The sequence below is a fragment of the Halichoerus grypus genome, chromosome 5 (assembly GCF_964656455.1).
Source record: "Halichoerus grypus chromosome 5, mHalGry1.hap1.1, whole genome shotgun sequence".
NCBI classification, from domain to species: domain Eukaryota; kingdom Metazoa; phylum Chordata; class Mammalia; order Carnivora; family Phocidae; genus Halichoerus; species Halichoerus grypus.
The window spans coordinates 127,638,393-127,662,849 of NC_135716.1; the positions used below are offsets into that span (position 1 = coordinate 127,638,393).

At 35.9% G+C, this 24,457-nt stretch overlaps 1 protein-coding gene across 1 annotated transcript in view; it reads left to right on the forward strand.

Annotated features, from left to right (window-relative positions):
* LRRIQ3 (leucine rich repeats and IQ motif containing 3) overlaps window positions 1–14,521 on the forward strand; it is a 193,398-nt gene extending 178,877 nt beyond the window's left edge. The window contains exons 7-8 of the mRNA XM_036084757.2: window positions 3,050–3,776; window positions 13,900–14,521. Of these exons, the coding sequence (XP_035940650.2) occupies window positions 3,050–3,776; window positions 13,900–14,056 (884 nt within the window). The 3' untranslated portion in view covers window positions 14,057–14,521. The remainder of the gene's footprint in view (window positions 1–3,049; window positions 3,777–13,899) is intronic.
* Window positions 14,522–24,457: the final 9,936 nt, after the last annotated feature.

Here is a 24,457-nt window from a genome sequence, read left to right on the forward strand (position 1 = left end):
TATCAATTCTTTATATAAAGAATAAGGAAAGGTGACATGTGAAGAGGACTTAAAGAATGGATAGAATTTGAATACATATGTAGATAGGGAAAACAACAAACCGGACAAAATATAAAATAATATAAGCGAAGGCCCAAAGATGAGAACATGTTGTGTATGTATAGGGGAAAAAATGAAGCTCTTTCCCTATGATAAAGATCCTAGGCTTAAAAGCAGAACTATCCTTCATCCTGTAAGTGGAGAACCAGGCAGGTTTTGTTTCCCTTTGGGTAGAAGTCATGATATGATTAGAATCCTGTTTTAGGAAGATGTATTTTATAGCAGTGAGCAATGTCTGGAAGCAGAAAAAGAAATTGGGAGACTTTTTTTTTTTTTTTTTTAAGAGAGAGACTGCTTGTGGATGCATGCATGCTAGCAGGAGGGCGGGGAGGGGCAGAAGGAAAGAGAGAATCTCCAGCAGGCTTCATGCCCAGGGTGCAGCCCCTTGTGGGGCTCAATCTCATGACCCTAAGATCATGACCTGAACTGAAATCAAGAGTCTGACATTTAACTGACTGAGACACCCAGGTGCCCTGAAATTGGGAGACTTCGAAAAGTGCTAATGGGATTATGTCCAATCAACCAATGAGAGACATCTCAATCATCATCTACAAAGTAAATGTAGTTAGTATATACAATAAAGTATTGCTTCTATTTTCAAAGAACTTGCAGTCTCACTATTCACTACATTAAGCTATTAAAGAGCAAACTTATGTATACTAGTAACTGTGATACTGTGATTTATAACAAGAAAAATATATTTGGTCTTTGTCCTTGGTTCTCGCACAGAACTCCTAAAACTCTTGAAATTTTCTAAGTGATGAGAGAAGAGCAACAAAAATGTCTTTTGTTATGTTAGGTGATTTTAGATCACACCTAAGGCTGGTTGCCAGGGGAGCCAACCCCATAGTTAGAGAGTTGGAAATTGCAGTCCCACCCTCAACCTCTGGAACAGGGTTTGGGGATGGAGGTTGAATTTGATCCCTAATGGCCAATGGTATAATCAATCATGCCTATGTAATGAAGCCTCCATAAAAACCCAGAAGGACTGGGTTCTGAGAGCTTCCATGTTGGTGAGCACATAGAGATTTGGGCAGAGTGGTGTGCTTGGAGAGACAGCATGGAAGCTTTATGCCCTTTCCCCATACCTTGCCCTATGCATCTCTTCTGTCTGGCTGTTCGTGAGTTATATCCTTTTATAATAAACCAGTAATCTAGTAAATAAAATGTAAAATGTTTCTCTGAGTTCTGTGAGCCACTCCAGCAAATTGAACCCAGGTGGGGGTTAGTGGAACCTCTAATCTATAGCCAGTTTGTTAGAAGCACAGGTGATAACCTGGACTTGTGATTGACATCTGAAGGGGTAGGGGCAGTCTTGTAGGACTGAACCTTTAATATGGGAGGTGACCCTGTCTCCAGGTAGATAGTGTCAGAATTGAGTTGAATTGCAGGACACCCAGCTGGTGTTGGAGCATTGCTTGGTGGTATGGGGGAAAAAAATCCCAATCCCCCATATGAATTGAAATCGATGACCAGAAACTTTAGTAAATTATTAGAGTTGTATTTTCTATCCCTGATCTTTTATTCTTGGCCAGCTTTCTCATGTCAAGATTTGCACATAAAATCAAATAACACAAAAGAGTACCTTTTCTAGGTAGTTGCCCAGACCACATCCTATTTACTCTAGATTTCTAGAACTGAAATTCTATATTTTGTCCCTCTGTGTCTAGTGTCTTGCTTTGGACCCAAACTCTTAAGAGTTTTTTTTCTGGACACTTTGGCTTTGTATCCTGGTATATTACCTTTTATACTTGCTAGACTTGATTTTCTACTTTGCTTTAGACTCTGCTTCCTTTTCTAATGTTAACATTCCTATGGCCTCTAGTGAAAATCATGCCTATTTGCTTCTTCCCTACTGCCTACCTAGGTCCTACCCTTTTTTATGGTCACCTTAACTTCCATAAAGTCTCCACCAGCAGATTTGCATTTGACATATAAAGATTTTAAGATAATTTTCTATTAGAAAAAATAAAATTGTTGTAGACTATAGTTAGTAGAGATGTGATTTTGATAGAGGGAATTAGTCAAACATGGGAAACATCTTTTCCTAAGACTAATAAGTGCAACTTTTTTTAAACTGTATTTGCCACCTAATCCTAAATTCATAACTGGGTTTGTTGGAAAATAAATATATGAACAATGATGTGATTCAAGTTATTGTATTAGTTAGGTTGGCTATAATAACAAATAGACCCAAATGTAATTGCCATTTATTTCTGGCTTCTATAAGAGTCCAAGTTTGATTAATCCTGGTGAGTACGTAGTTTTTTAAGCAGCAATTCAGGGAGCCAGGATCCTTCCACGTTGTGGATTCACCATCTTCTAGGGCCTTATCCTTATCTCTGTCTAGTGAGTCAGGAGAAGAAAGAAAATATAGAGAAGACATATTCGTTTCCTAATAGCCTTGGACCAGAAATGACACATATCACTTCTGTCCACACTTTACTAGAGAGGACTTAGTCTCATCACTACACATAATAGCAAAGGAGGTTGAGGGATTTGTGTGTCCAATAAGAGAAAAAACAATTTTGATGGCAGCTATTAATTTCTACCAGTTAAGACAAATAAGGTAAAATGGATTACAAAGTCCTTTGCAAATATGAGATAATAATAACTAAATGTAAAAATAATATGTGCGATTAAGTATTAAGTGTAAGATAAGATACTGCTATTAAGTCATTGCCAGTTAAGTGATTAAGAGAGATAATGCAGGAAATACAGGAATCAGTGCATTTTTGTGTTAAATGGTTTCAATAGTGATTTCCCTCTCCAAAATCACTATTAAAACACAAGTTTAAAAAGAACATCAGTTGGGAAAAATGCTTCTTAATAAAGTCAATAACAAGTTCTTGTCAACTTTATTAATGTAGCTTTCAAAACAATAGGGGCAGAAAATAAACTGTGCTTAGCCCTTGTGAAATGTATTATATTTGTCTTCCGTGTGATGTAGGTCAGAAGGAGTCTGAAGATGAAAGTGAGAATGAAGAATTAGATGCCAGTTTTAGGATATCAGTGTTTAAACTACCCATATATACTTCAGATTCATTGAAGTATGCTGCATTATTGAAAGAAAAAGAAGATTATTTTCCTACATATGTCCAGCCATTTCCTACTACTCATCAAAAACCAACAATTAAAAAAAAAGACATGCTGTTGAAGAGTAATGTAAGAAAAGAGTTTTTTACAGCACACAGAACTGGTATAAAACTCCAAACACTTTGGGATATTGATAAATATTATTCAGAACAAAAGAAGCAGGAAAGCCATAAAAAAAAAATAACAGCTATCACCATTGCACAAGGTGCCCAAGAAAGAGTTCGCTCAACTGTTCAAGAAAACCTAAATAAGAAAAAAAATGCTGCACAAAAACTAATTGCAAAAGATAATGAGACAATTCAGAATGGTTTACAACAACTTTGGCAGGACAGATTCAATTACCTCGACAAAGTTAGAGAGAGGAGAGCGCTGTTTCTAGCAGAAAAAAAACAAAAGGCTGAAGACCGTTTATTAATTCAAAATATAAGTAATGAGCGCACTCTTTTGTCCAAAGGAATTATTAAAATGGACAGATTGAGGAAGAATCAAGCTGTCTTACAAGAGAAAAGTCTGATTGTTCAACAAAGGCTAGAAATGGAAAAATATCAAAGGAATTTATTAAAACAAATGAAGGAAATCAGGTAGGTACAGTTTTGATATTATAGAAGATTTTAAGTCAATTACATGTGAATATTGCATACTAAGTGTTGAGAGCTAATAAACAGTACTTTGTTTATAACATTCTCTTTGAAAAATAGAAACAACAAAAAAGGACAAAAATGTTCTAATATATTACTAAAGATGAGACAATAAAACAACTCTGTCTCATCCCACCTCCACCCTCATCCAACAAAACCTGCTTCTTAATTAATGGTCGTTCTTATCGTAAATGGCAGTCATCATTGGGCTCTTGACTAGTGCTAGAAACCAGTCTTTTACAACTCAGTCTCTCTCATTGCCAACATTTAATAAGTTTCCTTATTCATTTTACTCTAAAAGGAGTCTCAAACTGATTCTTTTCAATCCCACTTCTCCCATTCTAATGCAGACTCTCGATCTTCTAAGATTCACCTTTTATCCTTCCAATTGAGAGTTCCATCTCCATTCTCAAGACATCCTTTCTTCAACCCAAATCTGTTCTCTAGCCAAGCCTCAACTGTCTTTTATTTTTTTTAGTATTTTCTTTATTTATTTGAGAGAGAGAGAGAAAGCATGAGCAAGGGGTGGGGGCAGGACCTCAGGACCAGGGGTGGGGGCAGGACCTCAGGACCAGGGGTGGGGGCAGGACCCCAGGACCAGGACCATGAGATCATGACTTGAGCCTAAGGCAGAGGCTTAACTGACTGAACCATCCAGGCACCCCCCCAACTGTCTTTTAAAATTAAGTTCTGATCATGTCACTTTCTACTTAAGTATATTGATGCTTTGCAGTTGTCCACAGAATGAAATCTGAGTGGCATTTCAGACATCATGCTTTGTTCCAATTTATCTAGACTCATCTTACTAAATTTTCTCCTATAGCCCCTCCCTCTTCCCCGTAACAGCACTGTTTGCTCCATACAGACTAAACTATTCCCAATTCCCTACCCAGATTTGTAATTTCTTATTCCAGTGACCTTACTAGTTCTATCCCCTTTTTCTTCATTATGCACTTTGAAAGAGTACTAGGAGCCCATAATATTAGTGCTATCTACATATTATTATGCAACACAAGCCTCTATTGTTATTGTGCAAATTAGAAAGATTTGGAATGTTCAAATTGGTGAGGGGGTAGTGCCTGTATGGGAAGGACAAGACACTTATTTCTCCAGGGAGACACATCACTAGTGAGTGGCTGATGCTTGGCTGAGTGTGACTGTATTTCTATTTGTCCCCTATTTGCCCCCATCATGCAGTGTATGAACTGTACAACCACTGACAAAATTCATCCTTTATTATTATTTTATATTCATCCTTTAGTAACCAACTGAGATGGTACCTATTCTTTTTACCTTTCCCCAACTGTTCTTCCAGTCTGAATTAATCCCTTTCATTTGGTGGTTCACATATAGCACTTGATAGCCGTTATCGCAAGACCGCCTATATCACGTTAGCTTGTAAAGTCCTTTATAAAATAATTTGGTCTATCTTTCCATTTCAGTATCTAGTACAGTACTTAGTTTCCAAAATCTATTCCGTAATTATTTATGGAGGAAAATAGGACAAAAAGTTTTTGAATTAGTAATGGTTGTATGTAAGTCCATTTAAGTCATATACTAGAGCCTGTGAGGCAGGTTAATTAGATACATATATATATATATATATATATATATATACACACATATATATATATACACACATATATATACACACATACATATATATACATATTACATATATATATTTATGTACTTAAACATGAACATTAGTAATATACATATTAGTGTACTTAATACTTAAGCCACTGGAATGAGAAATAATGTATATTTTTTCAGAACGTTTGTGTAGTGAAGATATATAACCAGAATTATTAAATATATACTAAAATATAATTAACCAAGTTTTGAAAGTAGCTTCACTAGTTACTAAAATAGGTATCTATCTTAAAACAAGTGCTTATTTCATGATAATAAATTTTTCCTACACTTTTTTTTTTTCTGTCTCTCTGTTATCATTGGCATTTCTATTGAGGAACACCTTCAGTTCAAATCATTCAAATAGTAATTCACTTTCAGCTATTGGAGGTGTCAGGTGATATGGGGACATAAAGATTATTTGACTCCAATAAACTGAAAATCTAGGTGGGAGATAAGTCACCACACAATAAGACTACCAGAGTTAAATAATAATACAAACAGGGGCGCCTGGGTGGCTCAGTCGTTAAGCGTCTGCCTTCAGCTCAGCTCATCATCCCAGCTCCTGGGATCGAGCCCCGCATCGGGCTCCCTGCTCGGCGGGAAGCCTGCTTCTCCCTCTCCCACTCCCCCTGCTTGTGTTCCCTCTCTCGCTGTGTCTCTCTCTGTCAAATAAATAAATAAAATCCTTTAAAAAAAAAAAAAAACATAATACAAGAACTATCAAGGGACAAAATTAAAATTTCCAGTTAAATGGTAGGTAATAAATAGATGAGAGTAATCTAGGACACCTTCAAAGAGAAGGCATAACTAAACATCAAAGTGTTAATTAATTTCAGTTCTCCCCAACACCCCCATAGAAAAATTAATAACATATTCTTGATCCTCTAAGAACTCACAGTTCAGTGGCAAATATAAGCATATACTTGAATCATTACAAAAAATAGAAGTAGGAAAATTACAGTTGTCAATTCAAATTTGGAAAAGCAGAGTGCTGAGGGGAAATCATTATTGGCAAAGTGGATGAGCAAAATTGGAGAGCTCAGAATAGGTAACACGGGGGGAGAGGAAGGAGGTAGTGAATATTGCTCTACTCATAGCAGAGGGTTTTGAAGAGGAGTAGTTGAAAGTGCAATTGCTGAAGAAACATTAAATTAGCTTAGAAAGGGACTGTAATTTCAGTGGACAGTCACATGGTAAAGACCATTAGGAATCCTACTAAAAAAATAAAACATATTTTAAACATGCATTTTACCACAGAACCTTCATTTCAAGAAATGTCTCAGAATGCTAATCCTCAGAATGTACTTGGGACAAAGCTGTCTCAAACAAATGCAAAATTTTTAAAAATTGTTCCATGATGATTTTTAAATTTTAAACTAAATTTAGTGCAAAGGCTCTGAAAATTAGTATTGACTCAAAATATATTAAGCTACATTTAACAAATTTAAACTGTATTAGTTGTCAAAGGATTTTTTTTATGGAGGGTATAATTGACATATAACATTATATTAGTTTCAGGTGTACAATATAATGTTTTAATAATTGTGTATCTGGCAAAATGATTACAATAAGTCTAGTTAACATCTGTCACCACACATAATTACAGTTGTTTTCCTTGTGATGAGGACTTTTAAGATTTAGTCTCTCAGCAAATTTTAAATATGCAATACATTGTTATTAACTATAGTCACCGTGCTATATATTACATCCCATGACTTAGTTATTTTATAAATGGAACTTGGTACCTTTTGACCTCCTTACCCATTTTACCTACTCCTTATCTCCTACCTCAGGCAAGCACCAATCTGTTCTCTGTATCTGTGAGTTCAGTTTGTTTAGATTCCACATATAGGTGAGATCATATAATATTTGTCTTTCTGTCTGACTTATTTCACTTAGTATAGTGACTTCAAGGCCCATCCATGTTGTTGCAAATAGCATGATTTCCTTCTTTTTATGGCTAAATAATATTCCATTGTGTATATACTACAACTTCTTTACAAAGGATATTTTTTAGAACATAAAACTGTAACTCATACAAATATAAAATGAACACATCAAAGATTTTATTTAACTCATTAAGGAACCAGTAAGATGTTACATCCAGTTCAAATGACATTTCTAAGAGCATGTATATATAAAGGCAATCAGGAATGCCAAAATAAATTTAGTCATTATCCACCAGTGATAATCAATTATAACTCCACTGGACAAAATTCACTTATACTTTATAGACAAGAATCATCTGTATTACTCATAGTTTTCTTCAACTTATATAGGGTTGTAAAATAGATCAAAGAGATTGAAAGACACAGATAACTCTGAAGGGTCCACTGATGGGATTCCCAGTAATTGTTTTTTACTCTTTCAGCATGTTTCACACAATTTTGTCTGATACTAGGTTGAAACTTACCAGTCACAGTTTTATCCCGGTGACATTTTAACCATCCAAACAATGTAAATACATATGCTTAAGGCTTGCCTAGAAATACTTAGAGATCCATATTGCTGCTTATTTCATCTACATTTTAAAAAATTTATTGCTGACGTATAGTTTACATACAGTATTACATTAGTTTCAGGTATACAACATAATGATTTGACAATACTACATGTTACTCAGTGCTCACCATTGTAAGTGTAGTTACCATCTGTCACCATGCAACATTATTACAATAGTATTGACTATATTCCTGATGCTATAATTTTCATCTCTGTATTGCCAGAGGGGAAGTGGGTAGGGGGGATGGGTGAAATAGGTGAAGGGGATTAAAAGGTACAACTTCGAGTTATAAAATAAATAATTTATAATTATAAATGCTATCATTAGAAAGTAGTTTGTAATAGAAAAGAGTATAAAATAATAAGAAGAGGGCGCCTGGGTGGCTCAGTTGGTTAAGCGACTGCCTTTGGCTCAGGTCATGATCCTGGAGTCCTGGGATCGAGTCCCGCATTGGGCTCCCTGCTCAGCAGGGAGTCTGCTTCTCCCTCTCCCACTCCCCCCCTCTTGTACTGTCTCTCTCTCTCAAATAAATAAATAAAATCTTTAAAAAAATAAAAATAAAAATAAAATAAAATAATAAGAAGAAAGCATTTGCCTTTTCCTAGTTACAAGCAATTTTTAAACTATTTACTGAGTTTCTTTACATAATATCTTTTTAGGTATGAAAAATATTTTATATTTCTCTTCTCCAAAATTTAACATTTTCCTTAATGTATACTCTATGTGTGTGTATGGGTGAGTGGTTTTTGGAAATAATTTTTCTATAATTTAGTAACAAATATATTTTGGAAAAGAAAATGAAAGCTAGTCTAGTATATCGAAATACAAATCTAGTGTAAATCAATGTTAGAGAAATTCAATCAGCTTAGTTTTATCACAGCAAATTGAATGTCTGGCCATCATTAATTTGTAGAGGATACAGAGTCAAATGAGCTTCCTAATGTATGTTAACTGAATTATCTTCTCTTGCAAGATGCTGCAAAGATATTATCCATATCCTTGAAAACACACAGGAATAAGGCAGTGTTCTGGCTATGTAGGTAATATGTCCTAAAAGGCATTACTGAGTTTTATTATAAATGTTTTCAAATAAAGATTTTGTATCAACATGCAGAAAAGAGCAGTGAGTCAAAAAAGTAAAGGCTGTCTAGAGACCTCAGCAGTTTTTCAGTTCTTTTTCTCCCGGTTGATTCTTCATTAATGTATCAAACACTTGACCTAAAAGCATTCTGATGACTCTCAATAGCTAGTGAAGTCATTACTGAGAATGTAGTTCCTGATCCTGCTGTGGAATGAAGAAGAATGAAAAAAGAAAGAGGAACCATAAAGCTCTAGTTTAGAAAGTTGATAAACTACCCACAAGAGTATTTAAGAATGAATAAAAAAGAGACTTTGAAATGAGAAAAATACATATATATCAGGTAAAAGCTGGTCATGAATTTTCCAAAATATTCTTATTCATACTCTGAAAAAGTGGTGACATTTCTCAGGGCAGAACAGCAGGGTGTCCATTTTGCAGTAGAGTTATCAATTAGCATGGAAAATCTGGCACATAAGGCACTTTATCTAATTACATCATCTTCTACTTGTCCTTAGTTTGGTCATCAGTTTACCTCCTAGATACTCTCTTCATTCCCTGTGGTGTTTATATCCTGATTTATAAAGCTTTTCTCCATCCAATTTCAGCTGTAATCAGAGTGAACTTCCAAATTCGTAAGAACAGCCCTCCCAATTGCCTAATATTTTTGGATCTCAACAACCTTTAAACTCATTTTCAAAGACACGTAAGGGCTTCCTCATCACTTGGAACTACCCTACCTCTTCAATCTTAAATCCTTGTATACTTATTTATGGATAAAATCTTCTATCTTTTCAATTCTTTTCTTCCTTTATTTTCACCACATGAATTATTCAAATATATTATGACACTCAGCCCTCAAATAAACTTCCTTAAATATTTCTTTTCTTTTCATTTCTACTGTGTCCTCCAGGGTTCTTCATATCAGTTATTCTTTTCTCCATTTCATTCAGTGTCTCTGAAGTCCTTTCCTTTCATTGCCTCCACAATGCTAACCGCCCCAACTTCCACTTTGGAATAATCCTACTATCTTTACGTCTTGTGTTCAGGTTAAAATGGCTAAAAGAGACCATTAATTTGTAAATTTACACTAATATTAATTGTATGGCCTCCAACTTTAGCTGCTCTCTCAGTTGATTACTCTTTTTCCTCTTACCCACAACAGTACGTACATGGCAACAAGAATTCTAAACATGTAATTAAGGGTACTAATTCATGGATCTTAAAATAGAGAAATTATCCTGGATTATCCAGGTGGGCCCAATGCATCACATGAGGCTTTACATGCAGGGACAGAAAAGAAAGGCAGAGAAATTCAAAGTAGGAGGATTTGATATGACATTGCTGACTTGAAGATGGAAGAGGCTATGTGGAAAGAATGAGAAGGAGATGAATTCTGACAACAACCAACAATCTGGGAAAGAGGACCTCATGTCCTGGATGAGAATCACAGCCTTGGGTCCCCTGGGTGGCACAGTCAGCTGAGTGACTGACTTTTGGTTTTGGCTCAGGTCATGATCTCTGCCTCTTGATATTGAGCCCTGCATCAGGCTCCCAGCTCATTGAGGAGTCTGCTGAAATTTCTCTCTGCTCTTCCTTGTGCACTCTCTCTCTCTAAAATGAATAAATAAATCTTTTTAAAAAAAGGAACCACAACCCTGGCTGACACCTTGATTTCAGCCTTGTGAGAACCAAGCAGTAAACCCAGCTGATCCAGCTGTGCCTGGACTTTTGACCCATGAAAACTATGAAAAATAAAATGGTGGTTGTTGTTGTAAGCCAATACATTTATGGTAATGTGTTACACAGCGATAGGAAAATACAAACTCTAACTTTGTTCTTCTTTTCCCAAGATTGCTTTGGTTAAGATAAGACCTTTGCATTGCCATAGAATTCAAATTTTAATAAATTCAAAATACCTAAATTTAATACATTTAAAATAAATCTTAATCTAAATTTGATCTTCTGTATGTGTAAAACAAACTTAAATGATAATTTCTACCAGAAAGACTCTTGGCATATTAATTGGGATTGCATTGAATATATAGATAAATTTGGGGAGAATTAACATCTTGATAATATTGTCTCCCAGTCCTTGAAATGGTAGAACTTTTCATTAATTTAGATATTCTTTAATTTTTCAGCAATAGTTTATTATTTTCACTCATAAGCCTTGTATATCTTTTGTTAAACTTACATCTAAGTATTTGTTTTTGTTTTTTTGATGCTATTGTAAATAGAATTCATTCTTAATTTTGTTTTCCAATTTTTTTATCCTGGCATATATAAATATCGTAGATCGTTATTTCTCACTCTTCAATACTTTTTAATAGTTTGGTTTTCTGTTGTTTTTTGTTGTGTTCTTTGTTTTGTTTGTTTGTTTGTTTTTTACATTTTGTCCACAGTTTATAATTGTTATCTGTATGAGGACTATTTTAATACATTTCTTAGACTTAGTTAATACTATTAATTACATGTGCAAAGTCCCTTTTGCCATGACTTCCACTCTACTACATGTCCAGATATAGCCACTCTCCAGAGATCCAGACTCAAAATAGTTATAGCTAATTTTCATTGAGTGATTATTAAATGTCAGGCATTCTTCTAAGGATTTTAAATGTATTAGCTATTTAGTCCTTACTAAATCCTATGAGTTAGATTGTCCCTTCTTATAGATGAGGAAAATGATTGAAAAGAGTTTAAATAACGCGTCCCAAATCACACAATCAATAAGTTGCAGACCTGCATCTCAACCGCAAGCAGAATGGCTTTACTACCTTTTCTCTTATCCATAAGCCATTGCTTCTCTATAGTCAACTACCTGAGCATTACCATATAGACAGCCAGGCTCCTTAAACACAATATTACCAAAATAGAATTCCAATATTTCTCTTCATCTGACTGCTCTTCTTATATTTCTTATCCTGTTGAATAACGCTATTATCCATCCAGTAAAAGGAATTATTAAATGTCAGGCACTGTTCTAAGGATTTTAAATGTATTAACTCATTTAGTATTTTACTAAACCTCATGAGTTGGATTATCCCCCTTTTTAAAAATGAAGAAAATGAGGTAAAGAGAACTGAAATAACTTGTCCAAAACCACATAGTAAGTTGCAGACTTTCTAGACTTTGGCCTTTCTTCTACTCCTCAAGTCCAGATTTCTGAGTATATCTATATACAAATCAAGGGTTCTATGATCTGCTCTGTTTCTCCAGAGTTATCTGTTCCACTGTCCCAGAAATTAAGAGTGTTGTCACTTCTCAGAGCATGCCAAGCCGTGCTATCATCTTTGACTTTATTTTAGCTATTCATGCTATTTAAACAAACATACATGAACAAAATGTTCTTCCCTTCCACTTTCTGCCTGAAAAATACACATCTTTCAAGACTGAGTTCAAGGATTATTTCAAATCTTAAGTCTTTCTTGTCTTTCCTTACCTTCTTCTTCAGATAATATTTACTAATTTTTTCATTATGCCGTCCTTGTATTGTTACATAGTGTTTTCATTATGACACTATAATATTTTATTTATATATTCATTATTTCTCTACTTTCTATAAGCTTCTCATTGTTATGTCATATTTATCTTTATGGTTCCAGCATCTAGGGGCATTATAATACATAATTGTTGAATGAATGAGGATGAATGAGTGAAGTCCTGTAAGGCCCATGACATTTTCTAGGTTTGACAGGGTAACCTGGTCCGCCTTTCTCTAACTTAGAGTCCGTATTAGTCTGCTGGGGCTGCCATAACAAAATACCACAGACTGGGTGGTTTAAACAACATAAATTTATTTTCTCACAGTTTTGGAGGCTAGAAGTCCAAGATTAAGGTATGTCAAATTTGGCTTCTCAGGTTTGAGGCCTTTTTCCCTGGCTGACTTCTCACTGTCCTAACATGACCTTTGTTCTGTTTGTTCATATCCTTAGTGTCTCCTCATCTTTTTAATAAGGACACCACTCATATTGGATTAGGGCCCATCTGTATGATAAAATTTAAAATTAATTACCTCTTAAAGACCCTATCTCCAAATATAGTAATGTTCTAAGGTACTAGAGCTTAGGACTTTAACATGAATTTGGGGGTTGGAAGTGGGGACACAGTTCAGTCCATAACAGCATCCTAGAAGAAACTTGGATTTAGTGAGGCTTAAATAAAAGTTCTGCAATTTTTTTTTTTTTAAGATTTTATTTAGGGACGCCTGTGTGGCTCAGTTGGTTAAGTGTCCGCCTTCGGCTCAGGTCGATACCAGGGTCCTGGGATAGAGTCCGGAGTGTCTGGGCTCCTTGCTCAGCAGGGAGCCTGCTTCTCCCTCTCCCTCTCCCTGCTGCTCCCCCTGCTTGTGCTCTCTCTGTGTGTTGAATAAATAATTACAATCTTTAAAAAAAAAAATAAAAGATTTACTTATTTGAAAGAGCATGTGTGCGCACAAGCAGGGGGAGGGGCAGAGGGAGAGAGAGAAGCAGACTCCCCACTGAACAGGGAGACTGGTGAAGGGCTCCATCCCAGGCCCCCGCTGGGTTTAATGACCTGAGCCAAAGGCAGACACTTAACCAACTGAGCTACCCAGGAGCCTCTTTGGGACTCTAAACCAGGGTTTATGAGAATTCTGTTACAGCCAATAAAAATCTTAGAAATATTAGTCCAATATGAATATTATTAAATAAATTATAGATATTATTGATATAATAAAATTCTATGCAATAAGTGAAGTTCTAATTTTTTCCCATTTGTATGTCTGTTTTAAAAGCATCTACTTACCATTAACAATCTGAATGATTGTTACACTTTTCGTTATTTAAAAGTATCTCATTCTGTTACTTTCCTTTTTTTCTTCTTAGGGCTCAAGAAACATATAAAAAACACTGTGAAGAAAAATTTGTTTTTGATATGATTGCCTTTCAAAAAGCTTGTGAAAGATTTCAAGATGCTAAAACAAAAGCTGCAATTATAAAAACGAATTTAGCCTTTCAAGTTCCCAGAGGAGTGACAAAATGAACCAATGCCAGGTTATATCTGTGGTCATTTTGAATTATGGCTAATATGTTTAGTTAAAGGACTTTGAAATAATACTATGAAAGAAGAAATACTCTGTGTAACAAGATGGATTTGTATATAAATCTTCTAAAATATGAACAATAATTAAAGTGTTTCTCTTGTTGATCATAATTTAATTTAAATCAAGTTAACTTGGCACCCCCAAAAGGTTCCTTATATTTCCAGATGTCCAAGGAACATTTAAAACTTATTTCATTTATTGCAGGAAATAATGCAAAGGCATTATTTATATTGTTTCATATCCTAAGGATAGCAATCCTAAAGCTATTTTCAGTTTCTCTGGCAATCTTAGTGTAGTAATTTCTGCCCCAGCTGCTGACTTCTATTAAGACACTGTGTACTTTGATTAGTTTCATTATCTACTTTCATATATTTAGTTATATTCCCTGTTTATTTTGTTAAAACAATTTCTGAATTTCTTATTTCAAAATAAAAGTTTCACCATTATATCAGTGATTCATATTCTTATAAAAATTCAGAAAATGTCAAATATAAAAGGAAATTTTTCACCTCAACTTCCATGACACCATGTGCTAGTCTTCATATTCTTCCTTACTCTTCCGACCTTTCTAGGAGGGGTTCCTGTTGCTTTTTCTTTAAATGTTGATGTTACTCATGCTTCCACCTACAATCTTCTGTCTATATATGTTTCCTGATCGACAGTATGCAGGGTTATAGTTGATGACATCACCTATGACATCATCTAACATCACCTATGTTAGAGAGATCCTAACTACATCTCTCCTGAGCTCCAAATACATTTCTAATCATTTACTGCACATGCCCCCACAGAGCACTCAGATTCAACATGCTACAAACTAAAATCATTGTCTTTCCTTTCAGAATCTATCCTGGGTCATCCCTAACATCCCTCTTTACTTTACATCTTATATAATCAGAACGTGTCCATCTTTTTATCTCTGCTTTTGAAACTCCTGTTCTCTGAATCTCCAATGGCAATGTTTACTTTAGTTCTTACTATTTCTTTCCTCAAATCTATCATGCATATTTTTCTAAAATGCAAATCTACTCTTTGGTTGGGTCCCCATTCCTATAAGATAAAGTCAAAATCCTTCTCCCTTAGTAGCAAAAAAAAAATCCTTAATGGGTTTGCTGGTTCCTACCTTTCTAGCTCTTTCCTGCCTTCAGAACTCCCAATTCCAATTTTCCAAATATCAGATTAGTCACAATTCTCAAATTCCTTTGCCTGGTATCCTCTTATCCGCTTTTCTGCTTGCAGAATTTCTTAATGGCCTTCTAGAGTCAAGGGGCATACTTTGTGAGAGTTTTCTCACATTGCTTCTGTGCATGCCTCCATTATAATACTTATTACATAGCATTACATCAAATTAACTACATACTGTTCCATCTATTTGACTGTAATTCCCTCTATTTTATTTTTTTTATCCCCACTGCTAAAAAAAAGTCAAGAAAGAAGGATATTTTTAATTTTCTGTGTATATTATTTAGTCCTTGGCATAGTTTTAAGAACAAAGGATTACCTCTTAAAATATTTTTTTTAAAGATTTTATTTATTTATTTGACAGAACGAGAGAGCAGGAGAGCACTAGCAGTGGAAGGGGCAGAGGGAGAGGGAGAAGAAGGCCCCTTGCCGAGCAGTGAGCCCGATGTGGGGCTCGATCCCAGGACCCTGGGATCATGACCTGAGCCAAAGGCAGTCACTTAACCAACTGAGCCACCCAGGCGCCCCTTAAAATATTTGTTTTTATAAAATTTTCTGACCTGTGTAGGGGCAACAGATTAATGAGTATATTTTATAGACTGATAAAGCTAAGATAAAGGCATTTAGTAGGACTAAAATCTCAAGAAGAAAACACTCTTCTGCTTTATTCTTTGAATTAACTATCTCAACTGTTCTGCTGAGGAATCAACTTTTAGGTTAAAAGCCCCATTTATAGTAATTTCAAAAACCTCCTACACTCCCTTCTTTCCCACATTTAGAGGGAAAAAAAAAAACAAACTTGAAAGCTGACTTTTTTTTAGAATTTTGCTTCTTCTAAAAATGTGGTTCTTTAGATAAAGAAGAAGAGTGATTATGAGAGTTTAAATAAAGAATGAAGTACTTTATCATAGCTTTGGAAAGAGTTCCTAACACACTACCTGCATGCATAATTATTAACTATACTTTTCCTGGCCTCTTCTCTCCCCTCCTGCCGCTCTTCTGCTAGCCAGAATACAGATTACGGTCAGGCTGCCTATGAAAATATCAGCCATTATCATGCCACAACCCTCATGATTCACAAAGTAAAGTCCTTTGGGAAAGAGGAAAGCCACTGCTTATCACACTGACATTGGCTTTCTTCTATTTGAAGGGCCAGGGACTTTGAGCTCCAAAAAACCATCCGAACAGGTTTTTAATTGTTTAGCTAATTTACCTCAGATTATAACATGTGACCTGTGACGTCAGCTGAACCTCATGAAAATGGATGACTTGTGTGTCAGAAATCTGTAGATATTGGCCTCATTCACCTAATAGTGACATGTAATAAAGGTCTCTATTACAAAGTTATCTTAATACATGGAAAAAAACATCATAAAATGTACTTTCTATGTGTACTGTAAGTCTGTGGATGTGTGCATGTGTTTCCATATGTATATAAATACAAAGGTGCCAGTCCGTGTCAATGAGAGCTACTAAAAATGACTAAAGATAGGAAAAGCAGTGGTTCAGACACTCAGCCAAAGGAAACTTTTCTTGGTCTTAATTTGCTTAAAGGGGAAAAATATACATAATTTCCCAGGCCTTGAGGAAAGAAGGACTTTTTATCTAGTTTACTTTTGGAGAGTGTGATAAATAGGTGATGAAAAAAGATAATGCCTAGTTCCAGGTAAGAGGTTGTAATATGAAAGACTAGGTAGGGCTGGATTCAGATTTTTGTGAGACTTGAAGCTTATTCAACTTGGAAGGGTCCTTTTTTAGAAAAACTATCTGAAATTACAGATAGGAAGTTAGGCAAAAAACCTCAGAAAGGGCCTATAAAACAAGGGGAACTGACCTTAAGCTTCATTATCTTCACTATGGATTTTTCTGCAGCCTGGAAAACTAGAAATTTCTTGAAGAGGAAGGAAAGAATTCATGAGAAAATGTCACTATTGGAGCTGCAGAACCTTTGTTTATTTCATGAATAGAAGTGGTCACCAACCAGGAAAGAACCGAATGTTAAATTTGTCTAATCTGCAGTACTTCAGAATTGATATGCATGGTTTCCAGAAGCCAAGACGTGTTTGAACTGATATTTAACAACCTCTGTATTTCATATCAACACCTCCTTTATCATTTCAGGATAATCTCTGATTAACAGCCAGAAATAGGCTACGGTAACAGATGCTCGAATCTCAGCAGCTTAGCCCAACTTAGTTCATTTCTCACTGAAACTACATGTCCAGTGGGACTGAGGAAGGTGCCACCATTTTATAGCTTCAGCATCTGTTACACATGGCCTCCAAGTCTGTTGTAGCAAGAAAGAGAGCATGGTGGAAAGAAGGTAGTCCAACAACTCTTAAATGCCTTGGCTCTAAAATGATACATGTCACATCTGCTTATAGCCTTTTTTCCAGAACTTTTCACGTGGACTTGCCTAACACAGGGGCTTTGGGAAATTCTGGGGAGCATATAAGATGTTTTGAGTACATGCTCAGCCATACTCACCTCTTGAGTATGGGTATTCTCTTTAACCAATCATCACAGGGAGAATTCCTTTCTAATCTTTATACAGATATGGAAACTTAAGATCTAAGATCTATATATTTAATAATTAGCATGATGATTGATATATAGTGAGTCCTTAAAAGTGTTTGTTGAGTAAACAAGTGAATGAATAAATGAATTGAGTACAGATCATTCACAATGACTTTAATTCCTGTAAGAAGCAAAAGCAATCACGTGTTCCTAAAATATCCGGCAAGAAAGCCTTAATAGTATAGCTTAACTCTGTGCTTTTTTCCCCTTCTATATCTCTTTTCTGGTCTAACCCGTTTGTGACTTTTACTAAATAAAATTATTTGCATTTCAAAAATCTTATATTCTGCCCACTCAGCAGCCAGGTTTAATAAATAATTTGAACTCAGAACTCTTATTAGATAGAATTGGTATAATTTTAAACAAAAACAAAAAATTGACCTTGAGAAATTTCATGTAAAGAAGAGTAATGTTAGGCCTAGGGAGAATTTGACTGTCAACTATACATCTACATGTATTTGCCTTAGACGAGATCGGGCGCACTCAGGGTGTGATGGCCGTAGACTGTATTTGCCTTAGAAAGAGCTAAGCAAATAGGAGTCCTCTTTAGAGAGAGGAATTTTCTAATTCTAATGAATATGATTGCATGATTATTAATGATATTTGTTTGGACTGATATGTAGATTTATTCATTTCTTATGATTGTTAAACATCTTTTCTCATTCCATGTTTTCTCATTTGTAATATTACCAATATCATTTCTTCATCTAGCAGTTTTATAAGTTACTGCCATCTTAAATGAATTCATTTCTACTAGAATATATTTTGCCTGGTGAGTTGTATTATATAGCTTATTGCATTACTGCACTGTTTGAGGAACGTTTTCCCTTTTATCTCCCACTGGTTGAAGTCTGGTACTATCCTAAAATATTGTGTATGAGATCTCCCCCAACCCCACCATTTTTACTACTGCTTTCCAAAGAATTGCAAGATCCAGCAGAGTTCACCTGATTTTGCCTTTTCCTTCCTCCCATAAATTACAATTTCCCTGTTCCAAAGTACTGACTTCTTGGAAAAAACTAGCTTGCACCCTTATTTCATGGTGTCTGAGTCCATCACCAACTAAGAGCCTTGGGGAACCATTTCTACTAATGGACTCTGTACTCCCCAGTGTAGTTAATTTCACCCTTATAGTCAGAAAGAGTTAATGTCCTTTGCTACCAGGGTGTAATATATACACTGGGAAGAAGATGATACCCTGTGTTTTTCCAAAATGGACATCTTTACAAGTCATTAACAATTTTATCTTCCAGAAGTTTCCTCTATTTTTTTTCCTCCAGAAACTTTAAACTTATACAATATGCAACTATCACTCTTTGGAAAGGGCATTTCAACAGATTTGATTTTTTTATATATTTTTGCCTTTTGCACAACTTGATGAGTTGCTTCATTAATCTCTTGGTCTCCCTGCCTCTCCTCCATCTGGCATCACTAGCAGATGGAGGCAGAATTGCTCAGATATAAAGGGACAGACTCCAACTACAAATATATCACAAAGATAGCAAACAAAGATACTTTGTGACTACTGGATGGTAAAAATTACATAAACTCCATCTATTATTTAATGTAACTGTTATTAAATATGGGCTTTCACAATTTACAATTATGGTATATAAATTGTGTATATAACTGTTTACGTAAACTATAACCTAGTGATTGTGATACATAAACTGTGACTTGGTGATTGTAATTTGTACATTTATTCAACAAATATTTATTAAATACCTACTATATACCGTGAAATTAACTGGGGATAAAATGGAGTATAAAATAAGACTGTCTTTGTTCTCAAAAATATATAAATAATAGTCTCCAGGATACCAGGTATTTAGGGTACACATAAAAAATACTTAGGGTAGAAGGTTTACATAAATGTGCTACGCTGCTGCTTTTCTAACCTTCCCACATAAAACCTCTATAAAACCTTCCCAGGCAAACTTTATCCAACTTTGCTCAGCATGTATTACAGTCAACACATAGCAATCAGTCAATCAATCCATTTTTCAAGAAACAAATCTTTACTGAGCTCCCACTATACACAATACACTGTGTTTGGCCTGGGATGGACGCAAAGAATTGTAAGGCAGTACCTCTTCTTCACTCAAGGAATTAAACAAAACAAAACAAAACTTGGTACCAGAGGTATGAAATAGGTTATGGGGATTAAGGAATACACTTGTTGTGATGAGCACCGGGTAATGTATGGGATTTTTGAGTCACTATATTGTACACCTGAAACTAATATAACACTGTATGTGAACTATATTGGAATCAAAATTTAAAAAATAAAAAAAAAAAACTTGGTCAGATACAAAATGTACATGAAATGGTAAATACAGTACTGAAGAACATGTGATATATCCCAACTGATTCATACAGAAATGTATACTGGGCATCCTTATTTGGAAGTTCGGTAAGCACCTCATGCTATCACCAAACGCACCCTCATCTCCTCCTCCATCCCACCGAGGCTACTCCTCCCTATTCTTTCTGTCTAAGGCAGACACCAAGGCATCATTCTGGATCCCATTACTCCATTGTCCCTCTTTTCCCTTCATCCAAAAATCAATAAACTCTTTCCATTTAAAATATTTAAAATCTATTTCTTAAACCAAAGTACTTTTTGCTATCACTAGTTCAAACCCTTGTCATCTTTTACCTCAATATACTGCAATGCAGCTGCTTAATACCTCCTTCCAGCTTTTCTTTCTTCACATCTTAGGCACACTGATCTTTCTAAATATAAATCCAGACCTGCTTAGCTAAAAAATAAACTCTTCATGCCCCCTCCGGACTGCCTTCAGATTAAAATCCAAGCAAGTTAGCATGGCACAGAAAGTCCCTTATGATTTAGTTTCTCCTTCTGCCTCCAATGTCATCTCCATCTGGCATTTACTACTCTATGTTCCACTCACACACAGCCACTCTGAAGATGGTGCCACTTTTGCCTTGAGTGTTCTGCCCCGCCTCCCACCCCCTACTTACTTTGGCTTACTCATATTCATAATTAAGAGACTGCCTACATATACCTTCTTTGAAAAATTGTGTCTGTCATTCCACCCTTCTTATCCCCTTCTGAGTGTGGTGTCCCTCGCATATGTGCTTATGGCCCTATACATAGCTGTCATTATTTCTTAAAACATAGTGATATGTTTGCCTATTGACTTTCCTCCCATAGGCTCTAAGGTTCATGAAGTTAGAGACCTAGCCTCTCAACATTTTCTAATCAGCAACCCACACAGTGCCTGATATAAAATGAGCACTTGGTAAACATTGGTTAAATTAAATCAATAAATACCATCAACACTCAGGAGAGTGAACAATTAGCTTTAAAGATTTACTGGAAATAAAACCAGGTAAGATGCAAATGAACCAGCAGACATTGTCTGTCAGACACAGAAACTGCTCAATTAATCCTAGTTCCCTGTCTCTTGAATTGTCTCTTGAAAATTGATTGCAATTATGTAAATGAAGGTGAGAAAGAGGAGTTTTATAAATTGGGGATTGTATCAGTCTCAGCTTCAAAAAGTATTTGGGGAGTAAAGAGAATTTAGGACTTAAAGAATGTGAGGAGCTGAGGAAGGGAAGACCTGAAAAGCATAGCTGGAGGACTGGACAACCAGTCACTGACCACTGCAGCCAGAAACTCAGGTGGAGAGGCTGGGGTCCATGCCAAAGTGCAGGGAGCTGCAGTACCTGGGGATTAGAAGGAAAAGGGAGAAGATAATAATAATTGGCTGAGGTCAGAGATTAGGATATAACCAATGTAGCAAGGAGAAAGAGTTCAGAAAACTAGACCACTCTGGTGAAGTGGGCTTGAGAGGCTGGGTGTGGAAAAGGAAGAGGTTGGACTTTGGCATTAGAACATTTTGTTTTAAAAGCTCAGTTCTGATAGGCCAATAACCAGTAACGAGATTGAAGCAGTGATCAAAAACCTCCCAAAAAACAAGAGTCCAGGGCCTGATGGATTCCCTGGGGAATTCTACCAAACATTCAAAGAAGAAATAATACCTATTCTACTGAAGCTGTTTCAAAAAATAGAAACAGAAGGAAAACTTCCAAACTCATTCTATGAAGCCAGCATTACCTTAATCCCCAAACCAGGCAAAGACCCCATCAAAAAGGAGAATTTCAGACCGATATCCCTGATAAATATGGATTCCAAAATCCTCAACAAAATCCTAGCTACTAGGATCCAACAATACATTAAAAGCATCATCCACCACAACCAAGTGGGATTTATCCCCAGGATGCAAGGGTGGTTCAACATTCGCAAATCAATCAGTGTGGTAGAACACATTAATAAGAGGAGAGAGAAGAACCATATGGTCCTCTCGATTGGTGCAGAAAAAGCATTTGACAAAATACAGCATCCTTTCCTGATTAAAACTCTTCAGACTATAGGGATAGAGGAAACATTCCTCAAGTTCATAAAATCCATCTATGAAAAACCCACAGCAAATATCATCCTCAATGGGGAAAAGCTGAGAGCCTTTCCCTTAAGATCAGGAACACATCAAGGATGCCCACTCTCATCACTATTGTTCAACATAGTACTAGAAGTCCTAGCAACAACAATCAGACAACAAAAAGAAATAAAAGGTATTCAAATTGGCAAAAAAAAAAAAGTCAAACTCTCTCTCTTCGCAGATGACATGATACTTTATGTGGAAAATCCAAAGACTCCACCCCCAAATTACTAGAACTCATACAGCAATTCAGTAATGTGGCAGGATACAAAATCAATGCACAGAAATCAGTTGCTTTCTTATACACTAATAATGCAACTGTAGAAAGATAAATTAGAGAAACGATTCCATTTACAATAGCACCAAAAACCATAAGATACCTCAGAATAAACCTAACCAAAGAGGTAAAGGATCTATACTCTAGGAACTACAGAACACTCATGAAAGAAACTGAAGAAGACACAAAAAGATGGAAAAACATTCTATGCTCATGGAATGGAAGAATAAACATTGTTAAAATGTCTATGCCACCCAGAGCAATCTATACCTTCGATGCCATCCCGATCAAAATTCCAATGACATTTTTCAAAGTGCTGGAACAAACAATCCTAAAATTTGTATGGAATCAGAAAAGACCCCGAATCACCAAGGAAATGTTGAAAAAGAAAAAGTTGGGGGGCATCACGTTGCCGGATTTCAAGCTATATTACAAAACAGTGATCACCAAGACAGCATGGTACTGGCACAAAAACAGACATATGGACCAATGGAACAGAATGGAGAGCCCAGATATGGACCCTCAACTCTATGGTCAAATAATCAAGATACATCTCTAAAAGCTAGTGAAACAAAAGCAAAAATGAACTTTTGGGACTTCATCAAGATAAAAAGCTTCTGCACAGCAAAGGAAACAGTCAACAAAACAAAGAGGGTCAAAGAACTACCCTATGACCCAGTAATTGCATTCCTGGGTATTTACCCCAAAGACACAGATGTAGTGAAAAGAAGGGCCATATGCTCCCCAATGTTCATAGCAACAATGTCCGCAATAGCCAAACTGTGGAAAGAGCCAAGATGCCCTTCAACAGATGAATGGATAAAGATGTGGTCCATATATATGATGGAGTATTACTCAGCCATCAGAAAGGATGAATACCCAACTTTTACATCAACATGGATGGGACTGGAGGAGATTATGCTAAGTGAAACAAGTCAAGCAGAGAAAGTCAATTATCATATGGTTTCACTTACTTGTGGAACATAAGGAATAGCATGGAGGACATTAGGATAAGGAAGGGAAAATGAAGGGGGCAAAATCAGAGGGAGAGATGAACCATGAGAGACTATGAACTCTGAGAAACAAACTGAGGGTTTTAGAGGGGAGGGGGGTGGGGGAGATGGGTTAGCCCAGTGATGGGTATTAAGGAGGCACGTACTGCATGGAGCACTGGGTGACATATGAAAACAATGAATTGTGGTTCACCACATCAAAAACTAATGATGTATTGTATGGTGACTAACATAACATAATAAAATAAAATTAAAAAAAATAGTAAATAAATAAAAGCTCATTCTGCCCTTATTAGCTTTATGACCCAACCAAATACTTAATTTTCTAAGCCTTGGTTACCTCATGTGGAAAATGGGGATAAACCTTGTAGGTAGTATTGTCATAAGGATTAAATGAAATAATGTGTACAAAATTCCAGGGCTTATTAAGCTTTCTGTAAAACTTAACTACCATGTTATCATTTTAGATGGTTGGGTCTCTCATGGCCCCTTTGATATCTGTTGTTCTTAATGCGATTAGGAATGGAATCACAATGAAATATTTGAGAGAGAGAGAAAGAGAGCACTAGTAGGGGGTGGAGGCTTAGAGAGAGAGAGATAGAGAGAATCTTAAGTAGGCTCCACACCCAGCGTGGAGCCTGAGGCAGGGCTCGATCTCATGACCCTGAGATCATGACCTGAGCTGAGATCAATCATCTGACGCTAACCGACTGAGCCACCCAGGAGCACCACAATTAACATATTTTTGAACAAAGAAACGGAGGCATTTCTCTATGTGTCAATCTAGCACTTGAGTATATTGCTCTTTAAATATTTGTAATG